The sequence below is a fragment of the Falco rusticolus genome, chromosome Z, assembly GCF_015220075.1.
Source record: "Falco rusticolus isolate bFalRus1 chromosome Z, bFalRus1.pri, whole genome shotgun sequence".
NCBI classification, from domain to species: Eukaryota; Metazoa; Chordata; class Aves; order Falconiformes; family Falconidae; genus Falco; species Falco rusticolus.
Window position 1 is genome coordinate 58576828 of NC_051210.1, and position 12139 is coordinate 58588966.

The following is a 12139-nucleotide window of genomic DNA, read 5'->3' on the forward strand; positions in this document are numbered from 1 at the left end:
ATAAACACACCACACAAGTGCCCCAGCTGCACAGGGATGGGCTGCCCTCTGCAGAGCTTTTCAGCTCTGCCAGACAGATAAGTAGAAAAGACACCTGCCAGTGAAGGGAGTTCAACTGGCTTGAAAATTTGTGGCTGTGATTTGGACCCTCGTCATGCCCACGCACTATGTCACTGCGAGAGGAATTCAGTTACCATGGGTTACCCTATCAGTACGGGGACCAAGTGCCTCCCCTCCCAACAGCTCTATAAAAAGAGTCTCTCCAAGATACCCCAGCGGCTCCTGCCTACCGGCACAGTTCAGGAGAAACTTGGCCACAGGGAGAGAGGGAGGGCTGGCAGAGGAGGTGTCAGCATGCCGTCTGCTTTCCAGTTTCAGTGCCACTTCGTTCTCATCTTCCTGGCAGCCTCCAAGGGGGAGACCAGATACCTAGAGGTGAGCAATGGGGCTGAGGACTAAAGTGCCTTGTTGTGCTTTTAGCTGCTGTCTTCTAACTTGTACTCCCAGCTTTCAAGCATCATGCTTTTTCCTCTCTCCCCTCCTATTCCAATTCCTCCTGACTTAAACCTACACCTGGGTAGTCCTGCCTGTGTCCTTCCATTTTTTTCTCCTCCTTTTTCTCAAACTTGCATTTTTTCTGAGGATTTGAGACTTGCTGTGCACTGAGCTTCTGGGCTCACCTCTTAGGTGGCAGCTTTGCTCCCCTCTGCTGCAGGTTGGCAGCTTTCTGACTGAGTTCTTCCACCGCTGCACTGTTTCTGGGGGAGGGATTTAATCTGCTGGTGCCTGCTCTTGAGAGGTGCAGGGAAGAGACTGTTTCACTTTGCCCCAGCCTCTTCTTGCCCTCTTTCCTTCACCAGGTGAGGGATGTTGGTGAAGATGAGCCCTTCCTACTCCTCAGTGAAGATCTGAAGCGAGAGCTGTCTGCAGGGCAGATCTACCGGCGGTCACTTCGTGAGTTTTTTTGGTGTTCTGGTGGAGACCATCAGTGGGTGGGAGAGTCCTGCGGGGATGTCGGGGATCAGGGAGGAGAAGGGGACTATTTGAGAGTGACAGAGATGCAGGCACTTTTTGCAAGGCAGGGGAGAAGGACCATGTGTTAAAATCTCAGGAAAACTGTGGTGGTTGAGACACAGGGATCAAAACATGGCTCTGAAAAGAGGTTGGGGTCAGAGTTGTGGGTCCCAAGCAATAGGAAGAGGATGGGGATTGCCACCTGCATCCCTGGGCAGGTCACATCTCCAGGGGATGAGGCAGATGGAAAAGCTGTGATTAGAGAGAAATCTGAAGGAACAGGGTGTTTGCACACTTGTGAACATACAGAGTTTTCTGCTCAGAGATGCTTCGACATGTCATCCCCTCCACATCCCCACATCACACACTTGTGCTTACACCTCTGCGTTACTATTCATCCTCTAATGTTCAGCAGGTTCCTCATTGCTCCAGCCGAGTCTCCCTCCCATCACTGCCAGACCAGTCTCAGTGTGTGGGTCTCCCTGGCTCGCCCCTTCCCTGCGCCAAGGGAGCTGGCACTGGGTCTCCCTCCCCAGCAGGCTGAGGCAGCAGCTCTGCATCTGTTTCTGCAGGGTGTATCGACATGCTAAGTATAGAGGGGCAGTTCACCTTCACTGCAGACCAACCGCAGCTGCACTGTGCAACATTCTTCATCGGGGAGCCCGAGGAGCTCATCACAATAAACTACAACTTTGTAAACATCGATTGCCAAGGGGGCGACATCCTGAAGGTAAGAAGCTGGCAAGTCCTGCTGCGCTTCCCCTTCCCTGCTCCCATCTGACATGTGAGACATCCGCTACATGTGGAAGGGGCAGGTGAGAACTTGTGAATGTGAGCATGTGTGTGTTTGTGTGTGCAGAACAGGCTTTCAGAGAAAAGTCATCTCTGGCGTGGATGTTCCTCCTCCCTGAGGCACTTTGGCTATGTCCCCTTCCATCATCATCCCCCTAAAGCGGTCGGGTGCAGGCTGAGAATCCCTCTCCAAACTGCAGCATCCAGTCTACTGAACTCTTCCAGGAGCACCTCTACGGAGTGTCCATGCCTGGAGGACTGACTGAAAAGTTTGGTCAGCACAAGCTGAGCCCCTCAGCCCCGTTAGGAGGGTTTTCTTACTGCGTTATGAATCACACAAGCCCCACAGATAATGATACAGCTCTCAGAACGGCTGTTGCTGCTCCAGGACCTCTGCCTGCAGATCACTTAGCATCAGCTTATTAATGAGTGGCTCATTGCAGGCTTTCTTTTCCATGGCCCCATCAGAGCTTTTCAGGATGTTGGCTCTGAGCAGAAAGAGGTTCATGATGCAGAACCATTTATATTCCAGTATCAAAAACTTTATAAGTGCATTTTACTAGCAGTCAGAAGTGTTGACCAAGATCTGAACTTGGTTCAGGAGAGAAGGGGAGGCTTGACAGCCCCTGGCTGTTCCCCTCACCCTGCGCCCTGCCCTTTGTGCTGCAGTGGCCATGCACAGCACAGCCCCCACCCCACCCAGCTGAGCAAGCTGAGCTCTGGGAAGGAGAAGGAGGACAGCTGCCCTTCAGCCTTTTCCTTGTCTCCCTCTCTTGGATGGATGCTGTCCCCCTGCTTGCTTTACATTGGGGGATCCTGTTCCTCGATCCTGCACCCCTGGCTGGGATGTCTCCCCACGTTGCTAAAGCAGGCTGATTTCAGCCTGCCATGGGTCCAAGGATTTTGTACCTAGACTTACAGGCACTTACGGAGGCTAGGAAATTGCCAAGAGATCTTTGAGTCTTTATAGAGGTTTCCTTCTTTTGATCATGGGGTCCCCAGTTTCTGCATTATACTATTGTAGTTATAGAGGCAGCTTTTCCTTGCTGTGATTTGAGCCCACGTCTCATTACTTCAGAAAACTTACAGCTCTGGCAAATCCAGAGACTGATCCTGTAGCTTTTCCGTGAGGAAGTCCCACACATACTCGCATTAGGATTACTTACCGAAGTGATGGCAGGATCTGGTCCTTGGATTTTCCAAGTATTGACTGGAGCATAGAAGGAATTACTGGGTGAGAGTGGCTGGGAGGGAGCTGTAACAGCAAGGCAGGCAGCTGCACAGGTATACTGAGTTAATACAGATCTCTAGTTCTGACACATTTCTGACACATTTCCCTGAAGATGGTGAGGGCAAATTGTTGCTATTTTTGTTGTGAAGGGAAGATTTGTAGAGGTTGCTGCTTAAGATGCAGCCAAGTAAGGTAGCATTTGTTCTGCTTTCTAGTGGTTAGGAAGAGCTGAAAGAACAGATGCAGGAGAGAGCAATACCTCTGCCAATAATTCCTCCCTGAAGCTTTATTGTATTCCAATACCTCTGGAATGCCTCTGGGCCCATCAATGACAAGCTGCAAAACATGGATGGTGGAAAATTACAGGCCAGATAATGGACTCAATACCCAGAGTCTGAAAGGGTGACATGTTTTGTGTGGCTTCCAAATCAAGCTGGTCAAAAACTTCTCTTGGTAGCAATGAAATTACAATAGTAAAAAAATAAAAAAAAAAAATGCAAATGTGATGATGCGGAGGCAAAAAGAGATGCTTGCCTCAAAAAAAGGTCACCAAATTGTCACCCGAAGGAAATAAAGACACTACAATTTATGTTTCCCTTTCCTAAATTCATATTGAAGCTTGAATAATCAGTTAAGTGATAGGAAATCAATAAATGCAAAGAATTTTTGTTTACAATTGGTGGCTTTGAACAGGCCACTGGTGTCAAGATAAAACAGTGCCTGCAATACTTAAAGTTTCTGTTCTCTGCTGAAAGAGCGATAAGCAAAATCCTTGTTTTCAATTATTCAAACCCTCCTGTAGGTATTTGATGGCTGGATACTCAAAGGAGAGAAATTTCCCAGTTCCTTGGACCATCCCCTCCCCACTTCCCAAAGATATGTAGATTTTTGTGAAAGTGGCAATATTCAGAGGAGCATCAGGTCATCGCAGAATGTGGCAATGGTCTTCTTCAGGATTCACCAGCCAGGCAATGGATTTACTGTCACAGTAAAGAAAAACGCCAACCTCTTTCGTAAGTCTGTGTTTTGTAACATCAAATGGGCTTGGGTTTGGGGCAGGAAGCAAAATGAGCATCTTGGTTTGTATTGAATTCTCTCACTGGCTGACAATATCTGCACTGACTTGGCTCCAGTAATGCCAGCAGAGCCGCACACACCCACATACCTGAGGATTTGTCTCAGGCTCAGTGTGTGTCTAAGAAAAGAAAAAGTAAACAAAGTGTAAAACATAACTTCAGCATGGCCTCAATTCAGGACCAGAAGACTCTTTCTTTCAAAGAAGATCTCTTGCAATCCAGTATTGCCACGTTCCAACACATTTGGCTAGAACAAATAGTATTAATTCAGAGAGTTTTATCTCAGCAATTTCTATCTGGGTGAACAATGAGGAAAAAAAGATCTATTTGCCTAAGCCCGTGAGCTGGCAAGGCACAAGTTAACGGTCACTTGCATTGTTTCTCCAAAAGGGTACAGGACATTTAACAATCATTGTTCAGGTCAGTCTGATTTACCTGCCTTACCATGCAAAGATGAAGGTGACAGCATGTGCCCTGTCCATACTCTGAGTTATTCAGGCACAAACCTGCAAGCTGAGTCTCTGCACTGGCGTGACTTAATGTCTGTGGGTGTGATTATTGTGTGCAGCTGCTGGGGGTGGCTTGTGTCCTTCACTGGACTGCTGAAGCAGCTGCAGGCTTCCAGGTCTGCGTGGAAGATCCCTTGGGTTGCACATACAGATGATAAGCCACTCCTTTACCTGAACAGTTAAGTTTGAACTTTAAGATAAAATCAGCATCTACCTGCTCTAATTTCAATGGGACGTTCTGCAGGGTAAGGAACTCCAGTTAAAAGGAGCAGAACAGCACTTAGGGGTTTGCTGGCAATATCAGGTGGTAACCAGTTAAAGCTAAACAAAAGCCTTGCACACATATTTAGCCTCCTTCAGACTGGCAAACAGTACAAGCCCTCGATAACATATGCCCCTGACGTATAGATTTGGGGTGCAAGCTCTCTCATCGACTGCTTCAACCTCAAGTCCTGCCATCCCTCATGCTACACGGTAAGCAATGGGCAGGGAATTTCTAGGGAACAAATGCTATGCAAGAGGCCCAGAAAATGCCATATGCATATTTGTCAGCATTGGTTGTAACTGTCAGTAATTAAAACATCCGTTCTTCGTTAGTACTGAAAGTACATCATTTTGCTACATGCAGTGATGACTGCACAAGTAACCCTTGTACCTTCTCCCATGCCTCAGCTTGCAATGTCATCTCTCAGACTCCCTCAGGAAGGTTTACCATGGTCATTCCTCATCAACACAGGAACTGCAGCTTCTCCATAATCTACCCAGTGGTGATAAAAATATCTGATCTTATCCTGGGACATTTAAATGGTCTTTTTCTAAAGGTAAGTTGTTAGTTTCTTAAGAAATTACTACCGTGTGCAGTTTTCCTGGGCACAGGAGAGGGAAGGGGGTGAAGCAGGTTAGCCTGGCGCACTGGCTGCTAAGGCAAGTGTGCTGCGGACCACGTGAGCACACTGAGGGCCCTGGCTTCCCCCCAGAGATGGGAGCTGGGTCTGTCTCTGTAATGTTACAGAGGCAATTGAATTATGCAAAGTACCATTAATGCATGTAAATATTGCTTGCCATAACAAAGGGTAAGAATTTCACTAGAAAGAAAGGAGTGCTCTCCAGGAAAGCTGTCTGTCTGTATTTAAACTAACGAAGGCAGCAGCCACTCTGAACAGAGAAAGGAGACATGGGTTAGATAGTGAGGTATTAGCTCGGAGAAAATACAAACATGGTCACAAATTATTCCCTGCTCAGCATGCTGAGCATTCTCTGCTCCATCTGCTCTGATGCACAGTGTGGGGCTGGGGACTGGCCACAGCATTTGGTGCTTGGTGACAACCAGACAGGAGAGGACAAGACCTGTTGGTGGCACCTTGTGCCTGGGAGGTCTAAGAAGGTGCAAATTCCAAAATATCCAGAAGGACAGGAGCAAGGTTTGTTTACAGCTGCCAGTGAGACTGGCAGCCTGAGTCCTTCACAGGGACTGTCAGTGTCTGAGCAAACCAGGCTTTGAAAGATGCACAAGTGAGTTGACTTATTCAGCAGCAGGCAGAAAACGGACAACAGCAGGAGAATGATATCAGGCACTTAATTAGCAGCATATGGGTGACAGCCCAAAGGTGTACAAGGTGTCTGTGCGAGATGTTTTTGGCAAACAGCATTAATTTTCAGGAAAGAACACTTGTGAGTCTAATATACAATGAGCCATTGTCATCACACAAAACTGCTCTTTTGGTTAATTCTTACTTTAATTAAACTTTGCCAGAACAGCTCATTTTAGCAACACTTATTGCTTGGGAATAAGTATGGTATACTAGAACTTAAGTTCCTGCCTGCCAGCTGAGTGTGAGCACACGTGCAGCCCATGCCTCTATTAATTTGATTACATGTCTAAGCACCCAGAATCAGATTGCTTACCTGCACTAAAAGCAGTTGAATCAACACCTTAACTATTTGTCAGTAATTTTCAGAGCCTACTGAGGTCTTTCTTTGGAATTCTTTAAGGAAATTAACTGATTAATGTAAAATTGAAGTAATGTGGCTCAGGATGACAACAGCCTGATTTCACACAGGTTTGAGCACAGAGGACTTCCAAAACTTCCTGTTGGTTGCAATCATGTCTAAAGAACTGCTACCTTTTGAAGATAAATTATAAATAACTTTTAATCTCTGCCTTTTTAGAAACCATCAGCAGGCTGTGCAGGAATGGGAGATTTTGTGGAGCTTCTAGGAGGAACTGGCTTAGATCCATCCAAGATGTTTCCACTAGCTGATCTCTGTCACTCCTTTCATGGGTCTGGTAAGAACTCCTTCTTCCACTTACCTCCGTGTGATAAAAAATTAACCAGAGGGAGTTGTGCAAAACCCCCCTCAAACCTAGATTTCCTGCTGGACTGGTGAATTTCACACGTAGCAGAACATGAGACCTAAAGCTATTCAAGACTGCAACTGGGCTCTGTGATACAGTACACCCCTGACAAACTTCACTTGCCCCTACAGTAATCACTACAACAAGGTTAAGTTATACATATTTTTAAAATACTTATTCTATGAAACATATGATTATTACAGTGTCAACAGATAAATGATGCTGGAAATTCATAACAAATGAAGGCAGAACAGTTACATTTTCAGTTAAGAAGTTTTCTCAGTGTTTCCAAAGCCTCTTTCTCTGCTGCAGGACTAACACATACCCTAAAAGCCTCAGAGCTCCCACTCTCTGCTTTAAACCCTGGAGGAGCTCTGAACCTGTTTCACTATCATGCCAGGTCAGTGATGTTTTTCTCCCCATAAAAATAAGAATTCCCAGTTCCGCTAATATTCAATATAGCAGAGTATGAAGTGTTGCGGTGATGTGACAGACTAGCCCGTGTGGCATATGTTGTACCTTGGCAGTATGAATGGCTGCACCAGAGAAGTGGTGTTTCTGCAGGGCTGAAGAGCAGGAATGTGCCTGGCACTTTGCACCTGTGGTCTCCCTTGCATTTCATCAAACCACAGCTTAATGGTCCAGGCACTGTTCAAAGCTTTACCTGGCAAATGCTGGTGCTGAATGAATACTGAGCACTGCAATGAGATTAAAATGTACTTTTCTGGTGGTGTGAAGGAAGAGAAATCACACCTTGGCAGCCCCTACTCTCCCAGTGACGCACCAGTTTTCCCCTCCGGTAAGGAAGGTGCTCCAGGTTCCCCAAATAAAAGAGGCTTTGCCAAACCCCTATTGAAATGGTTCACCAAAAGCAGGGGTTAGTGACATGCTTGATTTCCCCATCATATATGATGAGGGGAATATGAGTGAGTCCATATGCTGGGCGCTGCCATTTGAGTTTATCTGGTGGGACTCTCAAATGCCTTTGCTACTTTGAAGAACTACCTTACGCACAAAACCACTCATCCTTCTAACAGGAAACATTTTGATACTGTTACTTTTTGGTATCTCCAGGATAGGGTGCCATTACCATTGCCCTTCACTCATGGTATCTCAGTGACATACCTTCCCAAGTAGAAACATATATAGACCTCTGCATCATGTCTACCTATGCATACGTGAGACTGCAGGTGGACGGGGAGTGGCATTTGCATGAGTAAACATTACAAACCAGATTTAATACCCAAGCCCTTGTAAAGTAAAACTAACAAATACAAAAGAAGGTTTTTATTTTTACATTACATTTACATTACACATCACTACACGCAAATCTGCTTTGTTTCCAAATTCTTATGTATCAGTGCTTTGTAATTACCCCATTACATATGTCTCTTCCCTCTCTTATATAAGTGTCTCTTTGTATCTCCTCCATATCTCTTTTCCCTAACTAGCCCAAATGAAGATTGGCTGTGACAATACTGTGCTGCGAATGGTCTCCAGTGGCAAACACATCAACCGTGTGACATTTGAGTATCATCAACTAGATCTGCAGGAGACAGAAAACAGAAAGGAGAATAGCATTGAGGAATTCTGCTTTCCTAGTATCTGAGAAACCAGGCCATGCATTTTCACATAGCTAATGAAAACAAGATTCTGGTGAATTAAAAAAAATGTACTTTTCCTTTAACCAGCTGGTATTATCGAGCCTTTCTACAGTACAAACATATTTCTTTTTTCATATGAATCGGTCATTCCCATGAGCAAGCAACAAAAAGCAACCAATATATTAATCTCTGTTATTATAATTTTTTCTGCAGTATTTAAGCTCATTTACCACATCCAAAATCAATAGCAAGAACAGAAGGCTATGTTTCCCATATAAATATTATTAGAACACAGACACAAAATAGCTGTGCATCTAGTCTGAGGACATATGAAATCTACAGTATGTATAAACTTCACGCAGCAACTTTTGGCTTTTATATCAGGTATAAAGAAAACAATTAGATGGTGGAATACATTTCCCATTTTGTAAGAGAAAACCCAACATTAGTGTGTGTAAAAACTACTGGTTTGTTTATGACTATAAATGTACTCTTTATTTTTAATGACATGTTTTTAATAAAAATTTATAGCATGGAAACTTCCTTACACAAATCCAAACATAAATAAATACATTCAAAGAGTTGGCAAAACGTTGTTATGTCGTGCTTTTCTGAAGAGGACTTTTAACATTCTGGTTAAACTTCCTATGTCTTGTGCAGTTTTCTGGAAATGATAATTTTGAGCATATGTTGCTGTAAAGCTGTGGACTATTCAAGTAACGTTATGGGCAGAACTTTGGTTTGCCAATGTTGCGTACACCTTCATGTGGAGTACATTCCAGCTGTACACTTAAGGGCAACTTTCTTGTTTAAGGTTTTTGGTAAGGTGTCCTGCTGATCCATGGAGGCAGGGATATGCAAATATAGATTATTTTTTTCCAGACATTTGGTGACCCAGAAAAGGAGTGTAAGCCTGGAGAGTTCTGGGAGGCACAGCAAAGTGGAGAACCAGAGTTGTGTCCTAGCTTGGAGGAAGGCACATGGACTGACTTGTGTTTTCTGGGAGTGCCCCCTGGGATTAATGAGACCAAACTGTTCCTTCTCTGATGTTCGATTAATGGTCAACACTGATTAATCCAGCTGCATGCCTGGGATTTTCACCACTGATTTCTGGCTCTTAATCTCATAGTCACCAAAAATCAAGTGTCTTGGGTATTAAGCAGCTATGAAGTTAATCCTCCCCCACTGAAGTGGGTGAAAACTACAGGATGCCTCAGACTCTCCCTCTGTAGGGTTTTGGGAGCCCAGTTTTGGTGACTGACTCATGAACAGAGGGATGTGTTTGGCAGCACAGTCAGACTTGGCCAAATATGTCTACCCTGCAGGGCTGTGTGGAAAGGATAGGGATCGTGGAAATGTTTCACTTTGTTCCAAAGAAAATTCAGACAAAACTGCTGCTGGCTACCCTGGGACATGGAGCAGCCCTTCTCAGGGCTCTGAGTGGGCAGTCCTTGGCCACCACATCCCTCCTCCAGCCCTATGTGACCCACCATGGTCTTCCTGGGCCCCCAGTGCAGTGCTGGCAGTGCTGGCATGGCCACCCAGCACCAGAGACATCACATCAGTGAAAAAAAAAAAAAAACAGGGCTCAATGAAATAGCTTTTTTCCTAAGAAAATTTGCAGTGGCAGAGGATCTCTGTCCTCCAGCATCCCACTCAGCTCATCCTTTCCGAGTGCCTTTCACTGTCAGGGTGGCCCTAAGCACATTCAGCCCCACCAGCCTTTCCTAGGCACCCTTTGATGAACCAGGGCAGGTTTCTGGGCTACACAGTTTGGGGACAAGCTCAGGGGGTCCCATACCAGACCGTACCTATCCATATGCTACCTTCAAACTGGGGAGAGGTAGAGGTCTTTAAAATGCTGCTCCTTGGTCACTAAAAAACACAGGAGGAGTTGAAACATCAGCAAGGGATTCCCAGTCCACCAGCTCAGGACTAGATCACCAATTAAGATAAGCTCACGATCCCTTGCTTAGAGCAGTTTCGTAGTAGGATTTTCCCCCTTTCAGCTTTATGTGGTACTTTTTTTTCCATCCTAACATGAATTAAATACCTCTAGAATACCAGGGCCTTATAGAAAAGATACTTAATGTTCAGAGATTTGAAATTTCTCCTTCCATAGTATAAAGAAGTGGACTCTGTTACTAAGAACACACTGTTATAGACGAAGGAGAATGAAAAGTAACACTGCATAGGACAACAGAACCAGTTGTCACTTCACCTACTGTTTAATCAACATAGACAGCACCATCAATGACATCACTCCTATCTGTTGGCTATCTTGGGAAAACCTGGACCGCAGTCAGCAAGGCATTTTGGTCTGTGCTTTAAGCTCTGCCTCATGTGGAAAATCAATAGTCACTTCAATCTGTGAACCTGTATTTATGGACATCCTCGTCATTTCAGGAGTTGCAAAACTTCAGTCACAAGAAGTCAGCTCATACAGATGTCAAATGTCACAGCTTCCTCAGGGTTTAGTTCTGGAAGATTAAGGAAGTAAATATCTTCATGAATGAAAAGAAAGGAAACCAAAGCTATAAAAGCACTGCAAGGAAAAAACAAACAAACAAACCAAACTGAAAGTTTTTTGAAGGAAAAAAAAGAAAACAGGATAAGAAAGATATGAATAACATGAATATCTGTTGAAAGGAGCTAGAAAAGAACTTATCGATTAACAAGGTTGTAGCCTGGAAGCTGACAAGAACTGGAAAGCCTCCTAAGAGTTAAAAAAAGTAAAGCTACAAATAATAAAAACGGAACAAAAGCCTTTGAAGAGGCACTGTATGGAAATGTTTGCTTTAAGAAGAAATTTTATGTCCAGGATTTAGACACCCTGACATCTATCATCGTAGGCAAAATCACCAAAATTCATAATTAATGTTAAAACCCACAAAATTGTCAAGAGAAGATGTGAGTCACAGGATTAGTGCAGACTCTGATGTTGGAGAATGAACCCCTTTTCTTAATTTTTTTTTATTTGGCATCACCACTGACTTTCCTCTAGAGAAGTGATGTAAAAGGTGACATGATACCACAACAGCACTACACAGCATAGGAGCACTGTACTAGATTTAGGAGGAAAACCACTGAACTTGAACTGGTGGGTAAGCCAACACCCAAGCAACAGCTGAAAAACTCTTCAGCACCACAAAAATTACAAAGGAAACTAGGGTTAAAAATCATTGCAAGGAGAGACAAAAATCAACAAGTCTTACTGTAATCTCAACCTTGGAAGACAGAGGGATACAGGACATGAATCAACTTTTGCATTTCTGTGCTAATATGAAATCCAGGGTGGCTGTTCAGAAAAAAGAAGTGTAGTGAGTTGCCCAGAGGGAGGCTGAATTTCCCACCTTAATTAAGATTTAATGATTAAAAGTCTTCTACTTAAAGATCATGCAATAAATCTTCAGCTTAAATGTTATTTCCATCTTTACCAAGTAGAAATGAAATAAATTAATAACAATGGCAGAGATTTATTGGACAGTGGTAAGTCTTTGTTGTTGAAATTACCCAGAAGATGGAAACACTCTGGAGGTACTGTGAAAAAAGCTAGA

General features: G+C 44.2%; 1 protein-coding gene across 1 annotated transcript; it reads left to right on the top strand.

Moving 5' to 3' along the window:
* The first annotated feature begins 283 nt into the window (after nt 1–283).
* On the top strand, nt 284–9134 carry LOC119141537 (corticotropin releasing hormone binding protein). Its single transcript, XM_037373959.1, has 7 exons — nt 284–435; nt 861–954; nt 1587–1744; nt 3840–4050; nt 5295–5443; nt 6792–6909; nt 8430–9134. Exons 1-7 carry the CDS (start codon nt 355–357, stop codon nt 8585–8587), a joined length of 969 nt encoding a protein of 322 aa, XP_037229856.1. The 5' UTR covers nt 284–354; the 3' UTR covers nt 8588–9134.
* The last annotated feature ends 3005 nt before the right edge of the window (nt 9135–12139 follow it).

What these genes read in the sequence shown, in the direction of transcription:
- LOC119141537 (XM_037373959.1), top strand. Translation starts at nt 355, where the DNA reads ATGCCGTCTGCTTTCCAGTTTCAGTGCCACTTCGTTCTCATCTTCCTG. An exon ending in AAGGGGGCGACATCCTGAAG is followed by an intron (nt 1,745 to 3,839) that starts GTAAGAAGCTGG and finishes ACCCTCCTGTAG; the next exon opens with GTATTTGATGGCTGGATACT. An exon ending in GAAAAACGCCAACCTCTTTC is followed by an intron (nt 4,051 to 5,294) that starts GTAAGTCTGTGT and finishes CCCATGCCTCAG; the next exon opens with CTTGCAATGTCATCTCTCAG.